The sequence below is a fragment of the Lepidothrix coronata genome, unplaced genomic scaffold (assembly GCF_001604755.1).
Source record: "Lepidothrix coronata isolate B3197 unplaced genomic scaffold, Lepidothrix_coronata-1.0 Scaffold21, whole genome shotgun sequence".
Classification (NCBI taxonomy): domain Eukaryota; kingdom Metazoa; phylum Chordata; class Aves; order Passeriformes; family Pipridae; genus Lepidothrix; species Lepidothrix coronata.
The window spans coordinates 4,072,605-4,086,587 of NW_016690201.1; the positions used below are offsets into that span (position 1 = coordinate 4,072,605).

Below are 13,983 nucleotides of genomic sequence, written 5' to 3' on the forward strand. Positions count from 1 at the left end.
TCTAGGTTTCTTCTGTCACCTTCAGACCTGGTGGTAATCCTGCACATAAGCAGGTCACCTATTTGTGTGCACTGCATTCAGTGAGAACAGTTGTTCCTGTATAAAATGTGTTACCTGAGGAGGTTGCTGTCTAGATGTGAAATGAGTAAAGGCCCTAGGTAAGACCACAAGAAGGTTTCAGATGTCATGGGCAGCAAGTAACCCATTCCCTGAGTATTGAAATACTGGTCTTTGTTACAGGGCAAGGTGGCTTCTCACATTGCTCAAAGAAATGGTACTGAAAGTTCTCCTACATTATTTTTCTGTCAGTGTTGTACTTGAGATATATATTCAATTCTTGGAGTGTTGCTAAACCCCCTATTTCTGGACAAGCATGGGTTAACACAAGTTATGTGTAATTTTTGATCTGTCCTACTCAAAAGCCAGCGATGCAGCCCAAATAAACCTAAAAAATTTTGTGGTGACAATTAGAATGAGTTGAAATTCACTCATTTTGTCCAAGGATGTACATAAGTGGAAGCAGTTTTCTTTCTGTCTGAGAAGAAAAAGGATCAGTGTGTATTTCAGCCATGGAGACCTTCACTTCCCTTGCTCGAGGGCTGGTTAACGTCTGTGTTGCTTCACAGTGGAGTTGTGAAGGAGGGCTTGGCACGGTGTTCAGGCACAGAAGTACCATCTTTGTTTAATTTAATAACAGGATCTTACCTTCGTTAAATGTTGCAACCACTTTTTTTGTAGAGATAAAAGGAGGAGAGGAATGTAAAAAGATGACTGTTAGAGCTGCAGTGCTTGGCTGTTGCTAAGCCCTGAGACGAGAGGAGAATAGGAAAGTCACTCTCCTTGTTTTGTTCACTAGGTCATGAGAGAGTGGGAAGAGGCAGAACGCCAAGCAAAGAACTTGCCAAAGGCCGACAAGAAAGCCGTTATCCAGGTAAAGGAAAACTCAACCACAACCTTGCCAGCTGGGGCCCCAGTTAAAATGTAAGGGGTGTTGGGTGTGATGTAATTTTAAAACCTACTTTCATGGAGATTCAATGTTATTCTCTGCTCTTGTTGCTATTTTTGTTTCCATCTGTTAGTGGCTGCTGAGTGTCTCTATGCTTTGCAGCCAGTCCCTGGAACAGCAGTGCAGGACTTGTGACTGCACAGAGGGGTAGAATTTCACTTGAGTTTAGATATGCCTTCAGTGAGAACTGAAAACTTGTTTCCTACGGGCTCCTATCAAAATTTAGGCTGTGATAAACTAATACGAGCTGCAGGACCTAAACTCAAGGCAGAGATGGAAAATGTGATTTAAGGAAAGGATCATCATCAGTTTTATCTGAAAGAAACCCTCAGCCAAAAATTATTTTATCCAAAATTATGCTACAATTCAAAAATTCTGACAAGCCAGACACTCTTTGAATCCCACTGTCAGATATTATTCAGTGCTGCTGGAATGATTTCAGGGCACAACTATAAAAAGGAAACATTCAGAACCAGATTGGTTTGCACATTAGATCCCACAGCTTTGCTCTCTATGCGTATTACCCAGTCAGTCTTTTCCTCTGTTGGAGTAAGTTTGGGCTCAGTTTTTCTTCCTGGTGGCCAGTTTATAAGGAAATTATAGTGACTGTGTTCAGGTTGGACATTTTTCTCTCCCCATATAGGTTTACTCACGTAGTCATGATGGCAGGGGTGTACACTTGTCAGACTCCTTCCTGCTCTGGGCACAGTTCTCTAGTGCTGAACCTTTGTCTTGAGGCAAACAAAGGATTCCTGAACATGTCACGAATATTTTATTTTATTATTAGATTAATAAAATATGACCAGATGTTCTTGAATACAGGGCATTGCCGTTCCCCCTGAAATCACTAAAAGGTGCATTCAGGGCAGAGTTCCTGGGAGCCAGACCAGATTGACATGGGGAAAGATTTTGGTGGTTTGCAGACAAAGGTGTTCACGTCTGCTCGTCTCTGCTGATGTCTTCACTGTTTCTGTTGTGACTGATGTTTTTTTCAGCATTTCCAGGAGAAAGTGGAATCTCTGGAACAAGAAGCAGCAAATGAAAGACAGCAGCTGGTGGAGACTCACATGGCCCGGGTGGAAGCGATGCTGAATGACCGTCGCCGCATTGCTCTCGAGAACTACATCACAGCCCTGCAGACTGTGCCACCCAGGGTAAGTGTGATGCAACAGCCTCTGCAACTGTTCAAAATCACTGTGGTTGTCCTGGGGGAAAAAGAGGTGTGCCCAGTGCAGTCCAGCTATGGAGCAGGGAGTATGTGTCCCTGTGCAAGAGCTACTACAGCAGTCAGTTAGTTTGCATAAATGCAGACACAATCACCTCCCATAAGCAGCTACAGAAGATGGATAGATACATACGTAAAGGTACTTAAGCAAATGATGTGGAAGTGATTTGGCTCTCAGAAATTGTAGCTGTTCACAGATCCTGCAGGAGGATGATGAAGTGTCCCTCCAAGTGATGCACAGTAAGATGTCAACATGGAGCTTAAAGATGAGGGTGGTTGTGATTTTCTGTTTTGTTTGTTGAACTGTTGAAGTGTTTGGTGAAGGATCTTCTGAGAATTGTTGGATGGCATGAAAACATACACTAGCAATTCAAAGTTGTCTGCTTTGGATGTGATGGCTTTTGGTTGGTGTAAACATTTAAGTTCAGAATGAGGATTTAATGGAATTTTTAATTACTTCATATCTCATATTGTGTTCGATACCACAATAACTGGTCAGTGAACTCCAGAAGAAGAGAATCTGCACAGTGGAAAAGCTGTAAAAAGTTTTATATACCTCTCACCTTGAACACTTCCTAGATGGAAAACACATTGTTACACTGCTGAGTATTTTAGTGAGTTTGGCCTCACAGGGAATTACATCAGTGTGACTAACCTGCTTAAATTGTGTATTTTAAGTGAATTTCCATCTGCAGAGAAACCTGCATATTTGGTGAGCATGCAAAAGTGATCATCATCTTAGTTCTTTATCATTATCATCCTTGAACTTTTTTCTCCACCCCATGGTGCAAAACTCTCTTGTTTTTACCATGTCTGCCAAGTCGAAGGAAAATCTTTTACTCAGGTAAAAGTGTCATGGGGAGACTTCACGGTAGTTGTGTGAAGAATTAATGTCTATTTTGCAGTACAGTAATTTGTAGAAGATGAAACCATTCTGTGTCAAATTGGAAGAGGATGTTATTTGGCCTGAGTGTGATTTGCTTATTATAATGTCTGACTACAGTGAGGGTAGCCAAGGTCTTGGGCTGATTAGGGGACAGATTAGCAAGTTAAAGCTGGGATGCAGGTTCCTTTAGGAAACTGGAGTCTGCAGCTCATAACTGGGTGAGGTGAGAGCATGGACTGGCTGCAGGTCATGTTTACTTTCTTACAGTTGGTTTTGGGCTATTCCCTGGAGGTGGGGTTTCACATTTGGCTTTAGAGCTACACTTTTCTGCTGTTAAGTTGAGCATTGTGCAAATATAATTCTGTCTGAAAAGTAGCCCAGTAAAATGATTTGGTTTCAAACTATGTGTGGATCAGGCTGACAGCTTGGTTCTGCAGGTATCTGGGGTTGTGGAAGAGGATGATGGGGACCACACATAAGAGCAGAGTGGTCTCTAGGGCTGCCAAAATGTGCTACTTTATTCCTAGCACTAGGGAACTCAACCTTTCATGTTTATGGAATGCACATGACACAAAGTGAACTTCAGCTGCAGAAGTCTAAGGGACAAAAATGTTAAGAATGACTTTGGGACCAGAAGAACTTGCATTTTGTGCTTGTGCTGCTTGTAGTCAGCTCCCAGGACATGAAAATTAATGATACATTTCCTGTGTCAGAGGGAGAGCATCAGGCCTGAAAGGCTGTGTCAAAGAACATGGCTTGATACATGACTCCAGTAGAAGTTTTGAAGGTACTGTTGGAAAGACTGAGGTGCATCCTATATTGAGTATATATCCTCTATATATATCCTACAAAAGCTAATAATTCTGAAAGGAGCAGGCAGCAGGCACAGAGGTAACATGAGCTGAAGGTGCTACCAAATGGGGACTCATGTCAAAACTGACAGGGGTGAACAGTTTAGAAAATGGTATCTTTAAACAAGTCCTTAGTCAGTCATTCTGATGGTCCTGTCCTTACCTTAGCATTTTTTGGTTGTGTGCTCTGTAGCTGCTGACAGTTGACGTGTGTGCCCCTGAACTGCTGGTCAGGTGTGGGCCAAAGCCCATGACAACACTGACCTTGAATTCAGCAGGAGGATTTGTCTGGCTGTAGTGCGAGGATGAAACCTGGGGAGTGATTGATGATGGCTGAACAGCCTGATGAGTTAATCCAGTCCACTTACTGCTTTGCAGATATGGAGCCAGAAATCTGAATACACTCTGAATCCAAACTTTGGCTGCCTTGCCAAAGAGAAAATGGGATTAATGGAAAATTCAGCTCTGATAGCCTAGCTATATTTTGCTCTGGCAGTTCAAACCCCCTTTCACAGCCTTCGAGTTACATGGTTTGCTATTAGTATGTTTACTACAAAAGTAGATTCTGAATATTTAAAGTGATAGAGTCTCTTCCTCTAGACTTATAAGGGCAGAGTCTAGGTTTAAATTAAAAAGTAAGTTAGGCTTTTTTATTGAAGTGTTGCACACAGCCAGGAGGGTTACCCTAAGTCTGGTGTGTATGAGTATATATACATAGATGTGTACGTGTGTGTGTAGAAAGAAGTATTTCCCATGTGCTGTTTAATAGCTTGGACCTATTGCCTTTTACTGAATTTGAACATTTCCCAAGATTTATTGGACTTCTGGCAGACCATTTGAAGCAGCAGGATTTCATTTTATTCTTGGATGTCTAGAAAGCCATGACCACTCCTTGCCTGCAGATCGGTTTCCATATGTGCCACAGTGAGTCTGGCACTCCTGGTGTCATCAGACTGATCATGGATGGGATACATGGTTCTCCATGAATGATGAAATCCTTGACCTGCTGAGACGTCTTGTTTTCTGTACGTGCACAGATCATGTGTTGCTTGTGTTCAAGGGGTAGTAGGCTCTTCAGGGGAGCTGAAGAGAAAATTCTGTCTGGGAAAGTCCCTGAGCTACGGACAGAGGGAACCTGGAAGATTGTGTGAGGAGAAGTGTCATCATTTACTTGCTCCTTTGGAAGAGGCTTTCCTTGTAGGATAGCAGGATGTGGGACTAGGGGGATCTTTGTTCTTGGACAATAGGATAGTCAGTACATTCTTGCCTAGAAAATCAGCTCTTTTCAGTGCTATTCTGTCTAAAATACATAAGGCTGTGAATCCTTTATGAATAGCTTCTGTACCAGATCAAAACCTGTAACTGCAGGGTTTTTTCGTGTGTTACATGTCAGAGGTGTGCCTCAGAGTACCAGTCTGGGCAGCAAGGGAGGCAGGGAGCACACAGAGAGGAAATTGCATAGCTTCAAGGTCGACGAGAAAATAAATTTGAGCAAAACCAAATATTTGTACTCCTGTTCTCAGAAGCACTGTCATGCAGGCTGCCCAGAAACTTAAAATTTGATCCTCATCCTTGATTCCTGATCCAGCTTAGCTATGCTGCTCTACTTTGTTGCCTTTGAAAATGGGGTGCAGCTGTTCAGTATCCAGTGTCAAAATACTGTATTGTTTCATCCTGCTTGATGGGCTTACTACAGAAAAGGAGGATTAGTGGCAGCTGGAAGCAATATGCCTCTAGTTTTTTAAACAGTTGGAAATTTTCCCCTTCATTTTCCAAGTTAAATGGGGGAATTCAAATCCATCATTCTCTGTGAGGAGATTGATTCTGTAATTTGCTTGTATTCCCTCTTTCGCGTGCATGTCAAATTTTGGTGGATTTATGTCTCCCTTTTTAATCTTTGTTGGTAAGAGAGGCACATTCTCCGTGGGAAGCTGGTGGTGGGGGACAAAGGGAAGCAAAAAAGAAATCCAGCTCCTAGTGATGAAATAAAGGGTTTCAGAGAAGGAAAGCATACAGGAAAACTTTGAAAGGTAATTAATTAACCTCCTTACTTTGCGCATAGATTAAAGCGAGCGTATAATCATTAAAATCACCTTTAAATGCTTCTCTTCTAATTCAGCAGTATTTTACTGAAATGTAAATTCTTGCTGAACAGAGCAGGATCATTAAGATCAACTCTGGCATTTACATTAATACATTAGAATTTTTTCGATGTGTTTGGTTTTGGTTTTTTTTCTTCAGAATTTTGCCTTCAGAATTTGTTCTGGTACCTTTGTGCTGTGGAAGCAGTTTCTGTTCTCAAGAGAGCACAGCACGGGTTGAAACTAGTCAAGTTTGGCTATTTGGTTAGGGAAGAGGAATCTGCAGAGGGGCCCATGCTCAGTGCCTCAGTGTTTGGGAAGATCAAACCCCTTCCTGAGTCCAACAAGGTTGCTGTGGAAATATGCAGTTGGAAGGAGGCCAAAGCACTGCTGCTGATCCAGTGATAAAAATCCTCCTGTGCAGCAGGAAAGAACAGTCCAGCTCCAATACTCCACCCTTTAGCTCTGCTCCTCCAAATCCATAAACTTCCAGCTGTGGAATTTCTCACATACTCTTAACTTTGTAGGATTTTTGTGAAATAGCATGGATTTCAGCTCTCATTTTAAACCAAGTCAGATTTCAACAAACATGGTCACCTAACTCCATTTTCCGGCACCTTCTGAAGCTTCTATATGACTAAATCCAGAGTTTTAAACCCTGCGAAGTTTGTTATATCTGGAATTAAGTATTTTAAAAGGGTGAGCAGAAACAAAATTTGTCTTAATTTGTCAAAGTTCAATAAGTTTAAATACTGAAAAAACCAAATAATATATTGAATCAAATACTGTTTTCATTTTATTTGGCCACAGGAAAAGTCTTTGGGAGAGGAGGCAAATGGAAGTTTTAGGTACCACTGTAGCCATGTGTTTGTGATGTGTGAGGTGACAGGTTTTGTTATAAATTAGCAGAAATCATGAGAAGGCATCTTTAACTCCATGGGACAGGTAGCTGGATAGGGGTTTAGTTGTTTTGCCCATGAGTAAAAGTCTTGCATTCATCCTGTCCAGCCTTTCTTTAATGTTTCTAGAGTTACTCCTCTTGTGTGAAACATGACCTGCTAGTTAATAATGTAGCAGGTAAAATATACTGAATATGGTACACAAGGTGTTCCTAATAGTGAATGAAAAGAAGCAATTGTTGCATATTGCAGGAGCAGTAATCAGAAAGGACTGCTGATTGATTTTTCTCTAAAGGCAATATTAGCACAGTGCAGCATTGTGAAACTTTCCTCTGATTTAGAGCGAATTTTGATCAAAAATGACAAACCAGCTCCAAATTTCCCATGGAAGTTCCGTGGCACAGAGCCAGCAAGTTGTATTTTCAAGACACAGAAGTGCTTTAATTTTTGTGTGGTTTCTCTGTAGTATTTTGGATTTCCATGAGGAGAGTCTAATTTAGATTTTAGCAATGCAAACTGTATTTGATGTTTCCATTTTCCAAGCTCAGTGAAACTGTGCTGTTTCATCACTCCCTTAAAACCTGAACTAGCAGACTAGGAGCAGTGTAGAGATCACTGTGGGGGAAAGCATCTGCATGGTTGTATATTCATAAGTGTGTGTATATATGTAACTTGCTAGAAACTAGGTTTGGGGCATTTCAGATCTCTTGTGTGATTCCTTTATGAGGGTGACCTTATCTCAATGCTGATGCCACTTGAGATAAAGACATTGGATTACAGAGTCAGTGGGTCTGGAACTTGCCACCAGGCAGCTCAGGAGCCATGGGTGTTTTCTGTTTCATTTGGCTTGTGCCCTGTGCAGCTGGAAACCTGATAACCAGCTTCAGGACTGCCTGGTTTAGCTTTCAAAGCAGGGGGTTGCAGTACAGGTACCTATGCCCTGGTGCATATATACATATATAAAATCACAGAAAGAACTGTCTTCCAAAAAAGAGACAAGGCATATTCTCTACAGTTTTATGTAGAAAATCAGTTTTTAGTGGTGCATTGTCAGCCTAATTAGTCTATGTAGCCCACAGACATAGCCTGTGAACCTGTCCACTTTGTACCAAATGTATTGAATGCATGCAAGTCCCAACATACTCATGTAAACTATATGAAATAATATTTTGACAACATTCTCTAGCATAAAACAGGATTTTAAACTGACAACTAAAATACCTGCAGACACGAGTACATCTGCGGGACTGTCACGATAGCTCATAAAAGGGCTATGATCGATCTGTGCTGTTTTAGATAAAAAGCAAGTGTTTGAAGCTGCTGAGAAAGGGGAGCTTTGAGATGAGTTTCATGGGAGCAAATGGTGTGACAGTGTGTGCTTAAAATAGTTGGAAGCACATGATGGTAGCATTCACACTGCTTCATCCTGGATCGGCCACCGCACACCTGCACGCACACGTTTGTGTCTCTTTTTTCTGCATTTGCCTGAATAGTGAGTGTGTGCCATGACACTGGATTTAAGCTTCTTACCAGCCAGTGCAGTGTTTTGGAGTACTCAGTAGCCAGTATTATTCCTCAGTGAACAGCATTGCTAATGAAATAAAATGCATTCTGATGTGGCGCTGGATCCTGTTGCTTAGGAAGTCACCAGCCATTCCTGTCACTGCCTAAATCACAGTCATCAACATCATCAGTAGTATCCTGGCTGCTTTCAGAGGAAGACTGGAAAAAAAAGAAAAGGAAACAACCAAAAAAACAAGCACAAACCACTGAAAATAGTGGAATTACTTCATGAGGCTTAGGTAGCCCCTGGTGGCTGATCCAAGTTAGTTTATCTGTGAGATGATTTTTTATTAAACACGCACAGTTTTCCCTGGCAAAAAATGCAGCACTGTTTCACGTGCTAGACCCAGATTTTTTAATGAAGTTTGGTGGTCAGTACATTATTTATGAGGAGCAAGAGGTGCCAGGCTGGCCCAGGGATGCGTCAGCCATTTGTTCTTCTGCCGTCGACAATGTCAGAGCTGAGGCCTTGGGAACTTAATTTAGCTGAGAATAGCATAGCTTTCATTTATAATTTAGTCTGAAGGTTCTGGCCCAGGGTCGAAGTAATAGATGGCTGTGAATATAATGGCTTCAGACATGGGGTCTGACTGCATCTCCTCAGCCTGTGGTGCCTTTCCCCACCTCTGTGCTTGACCTTGGCTGTTCCTTGTGGTCCCTCTGTTCCACCATCACTGGAATTCACATCTCTGCTTGGTGTATTAGATTTTGGGGCAGATCTTGCTGAAAGTATCTCTGCAAAAAGTGTCTGCGTGGGTGGGATTTTAAAGCAGAACCAGTTCACTCAATAGTGACATTTAAAGGAAAATATGTATGAAGTACAGGCCAGAGGTAGGACTTGAGGCGAGGTACTTTTGCTGATCCAGGAATTAGTTAAAACTTTGTGAGCAGCAGTAGGTCTTACAGTTCTCAGCACTGAGAAGAAAACGATCAATTAATTTTTTTAATATTTTTTTGCTTTCTAAGTTACATTCAGCTGTAGAATGTGGTCCTTGTTTGTGGTAGCTGCCACACTGGGGTATGCAAAGCAATGAGCAATGTCACAAACCATGTGAGAACACTAGATCAGCATTTAAAACATGCATTTGGACAGTTTTAAAAACAAAGCACAAACTCTCTATGTTTATATTCCTACACAAGTTTCTATTGTTTTGGGGTTTTGTTTCCTGCTTGAGAAAAAGCAGTCTCTGCTCCTGTAAGTAAACACCTTGCATTTAATATTCTTTCTGCATTGTCCTAAATTTGAATTATGGATTTCTGCTGCCATCACAGGAAGATTTCTTGACCAGACATGCTAGAGGCATGCATTCATTTCTCCTTTATAGTGATAATTTTGGGATGCTTCTCAGTGTTGTTAAGGCACTTAAGGTGGGCTGCTTGGGCTGGTACCCAAGCGACTACTGCTGTTAGTGGTATTTGGCAGGTATTTTCAAGATATTGCAGTGAATGCAAACACACTCTAGGAAAACAAAAGCTATTCTCTTCTGGTTTTAAACACTATACTTAATTTGGAATATCTCTTAAAAAAATAGAAATTAATAATTTTCTCTCTAGTCTGCCCTAACCTGTTACCTTGATGTGTCTTGGGGGCAGGGAAAGCTGAATTATCAGGAAAAGTAACAAAAACCTCTGTGTTTAGAATTTTCTTCTTGTTATTAAACTTTCTGGTCTTCTAGCCTTCATTTCTATAAAGCTTTATAGTTGGCATTTCAGTAGTTTGGCCATTACCACAACATTGTGAGGATTACTTGCTTTCCAGCATTTGTCCACAGTTTCTTGCAGCATCATCCAAGGGTACTTGGCTCTGGGGGCTTGGAGTTACTTTCCTCATGAGTGAATTTTCTGTCATGGAGCCACTAAATTTAGTTCTGTGGCAGGAAATGGCTTCACATCTCTATTTCTGTCTGACAGATCTTCTCCAAATAACCTTTGGTTTACTTTCCTCAGACATATTTAAATCCGTTGCTTCTCTTAAACTTGAAGAGATTTTTAAATCTTTGAGCTCCATAGCTTAGTATTCTTCTCTCATGCAGATGTTAAATTAGTTTAGGCTCTATATTTTTCCGTGGATCTAAGTCTTAAAACTTCAACTTCGCCCACAGTTATTCCTGCTTTGGAAAGCTGTGCACAGAGCCTCTGATACTCATTTTGTCACTTCCACACCCTCTTCCCTGTGTCACTGCCAGTGCCCAGACCAGCTGTTCACCACTTCTGCTCATTCTTTAGTCTGCTGCACAGTCAGGTCACCTTTCCCTGTCTTCTCACTGCTTGGCACCTTCAGGTAGGATGCACAAGCACAGCACCACAAGTGGGAATGGAGGGAGAGGGAGCCGATTTCCAGAATCCATCATAAACTCTGAGTTAAAAATGAATGTCTTAGCTGGATGCTGGAGAATGCTTCCTGTGTTGGCACTCTACTATTGTGCAGAGCAGGAAAGTACACAGGAATACACGTCTTAACCTTCACTGTTCTGTCATCAGTCTGTGTATATTTTCAAGTTCCCTTCAGCTACACACCTTGTCTTTGTATTCAGTTGTATGCCTTAAGGCATATATTTAATAGCTTTTACTAATTAAAATCACTTGCAATATAAACATAGATTTAATATTTTTACAAACTCTGGCACCTAAGCTGAGAAACTTCAGGAGACCAAGAGGGTCTTTTCTTAGGCTTTTCAGTCAGTTGAGTGTTCTGGGTGTGTATGTTCTGTACCTCAGGTCAGTGGTTCCTTTCCTCTTTGTTTTCTCCCCAGAGGGAGTAGCAATAGTGACAGAGCAGGAGCATCTTGATTTTTTTTTTTTCCTCCTTAAAAGTTTTGCAATCAAGTCTTGTGATTATTCATGGAATCACAGAACATCCTGAGTTGGAAGGGACTCACAGGAATCATCCAGTCCAACTCCTGGCCCTGCACAGGACCATCTCCAAGAGTCACACCATGTGCCTGAGAGCATTGTCCAAACACTTCTTGAACTCTGTCAGGCTTGGTGCTGTGACCACTTCTCTGGGAAACCTGTTCCAGTGCCCAACCATCCTCTGCGAGAAGAAACTTTTCCTGATATCCAACATAAACCTCCCCTGACTCAGCTTCAAGTCATTCCCTTGGATCCTGCCACTGGTCACCACACAAAAGAGATCAATGTCTGCTGCTCCACTTCCCCTCACAAGGAAACCGTAGCCTGCAATGAGCTCTGCCCTCAATCTCCTCTTCTCCAGACTGAACACACCAAGTGACCTCAGCTGCTCCTCATATGACCCTTCACCATCCTCATGGCCCTCCTTTGGATATTCTCTAATAGCTTAATGTCTTTCTTATAATGTGATGCCCAAAACTGCACACAGGACTTGAGGTGAGGCTGCACCACTTCAGAGTAGAGCAGAAAATTCCTTGGCTTAGTAGTGCTTTCACATGGTCTTCCATGCAGCTGTTGGGCAGGTTACTTTCTGGTTTGAATCTGAAAATGCGCGTTCTGTTTACTGTTTATAAAAGTTACCAGCTGTAATTTTTTGGTTGCTAAAGTTTAACTGCAGTTGACAAATGTTGATATTGGTTGAGTATCCAGCATAATAGACCACATGTGGAGGGTCCTTGAAATGCTTCCAATAGAGTCCAGGTTTCAGCAGATCTTCTGAGAGGACTTTGCCTGGTAGTGATGAAGGTTGCAAAACTGGAAGCTTGGATCACGTGGGCTTCCTGAGGTGGGGGAGAGGAGAAATAGGATCTTATGGAGAGAACGGAAGCAAAGCCCAAAAGAAATGGATGTTGGGTGTCCATTAACTATCATAACAGTTGCTGTTTTGTTGGGCCAGTAGTATAGCAGTCAGACAAGAAAATGCAATAGCTAAACTTCCACTAATGGTTATGGAACGAACCTGAACACCCTCCCCAGGAACCTTACCTGCTGCCTACAACTGCTGTTATAACAGTGCCTCCTGCCTAATGGGTTCAGTGAGTGGATGTTCCTTGCAGTAGTCAGACCTGCCACAGGCACAAGGGTCTTGGGATGGCTTGGGATACATCTCCAGTGCAAGGAAATAAAATATGTGCTGTTCTAAACTGATGTTTTTCCCCCGTTTCTTTCCTGTAGCCTCGCCACGTCTTCAACATGCTGAAGAAGTACGTGCGCGCTGAGCAGAAGGACAGACAGCACACCCTCAAACACTTCGAGCACGTCCGCATGGTAGACCCAAAGAAAGCTGCCCAAATCAGATCTCAGGTAATCCCCACGGAGGGTTAGTGTTTGTTCATAACCATTGTGAAATTTCTGTCCACTTACTTTTTATAAACTACCTGACTCCTTTCTGTGGACAGCTCTATATGCAATCAAAAATAATCTTCTCTCCATCGGATTAGAGCAAAGAGATGTAGTAGTGTGGGTATGATTTTTCTTCTGAGAAGAACCGGAAAACAGGTTTTCTGTCTATCCAGACAGCGAGTCAGTCATGGGCATTTCCTGAGGAGCCTTTCAGAGCATTAATGCTGAGAGCCTTAATTAATGCTTTGGTAAATAATACCTCTGGGAAAATGTCAGTAGTAGATTTAGCAACCACACATGGTTGTGCTTCCCTCAGCTGAAGTGGCAGAACAAGAAGTCCTATAGCCACCTGACTGCAACCAACCTTTCTATAGTCATTGCAGAGGTACTTGCAATGTCTATAAATGTGATTGCTGTGATGCACTTGAGTTTAATGTGTTCTTTTAAAATAGACACTGTAGTTCATGACATTTTAACTGCTGAATGTTACTGCAGTCCTCAATGTGTATGTTTTGGAACAGCTTTTATGTGGTATTCATAAATCATGGAGGGTAAGAAAGCAAGAAAACAAAAACCCCAAGACTGAAGATGAAGCTGGCTTTCAAAACCGCAATTAAAATTGAAGGCACAATGGATAAGCTGTTAAAACAGTATACTGTAATCTGTGGAATTTGATGCTGTTCCCTCCACAGGATTCAATGGCAGGCAGTGTTCCAGCCACAGTTTTTGAACTGACTGGTATTGCTAAAAGCCAAATCAAAACCATGTACATTCCTGAATGGCAGATTAGATTTCTCAAATATCTGTTTCAGCCAGATGTGTACATTCAGATCGTGCTGTCTTGAAATGGCTGGAGTTAGAAATGCACCCTTCTAACCATCTTCTGCTGTGACCGTTGCCTTTGTCTTGTTTTAAGCATCTAACATGACTTAGTTTCTAAGTTACTGGATTGTTTAATAACAAAAACCAATGCAGGTTGTGTGGCAGCACAGGTGAATGGAAACTGATACTTAAAAACAAGAAGTGAAGCTTAGTATGCTGTTATAGCAATGAGTATTGATACAGCATCTTTGTTTCTTGAATTGGTCAGAAGGTTGGGAAATACAGCCTGGAGGATCTGTTTGTGATTTTTTTTTTCAGTGGAAAATAAAAACCAAAATATTTTGTTCAAAACCATAAACACTCTATTTGGATTTGAAGAAATCATACTGTTCTTTC

At 41.7% G+C, this 13,983-nt stretch overlaps 1 protein-coding gene across 4 annotated transcripts in view; it reads left to right on the forward strand.

Moving 5' to 3' along the window:
* APP (amyloid beta precursor protein) overlaps positions 1 to 13,983 on the forward strand; it is a 202,576-nt gene that overhangs the window by 143,182 nt on the left and 45,411 nt on the right. For 3 of the 4 annotated variants that reach the window (XM_017807911.1, XM_017807913.1, XM_017807914.1), the window contains 3 exons: positions 857 to 931; positions 2,002 to 2,160; positions 12,598 to 12,726. In XM_017807911.1, coding sequence (XP_017663400.1) covers positions 857 to 931; positions 2,002 to 2,160; positions 12,598 to 12,726 — 363 coding nt within the window. The remainder of the gene's footprint in view (positions 1 to 856; positions 932 to 2,001; positions 2,161 to 12,597; positions 12,727 to 13,983) is intronic. The other variant, XM_017807912.1, reaches the window with a different exon arrangement.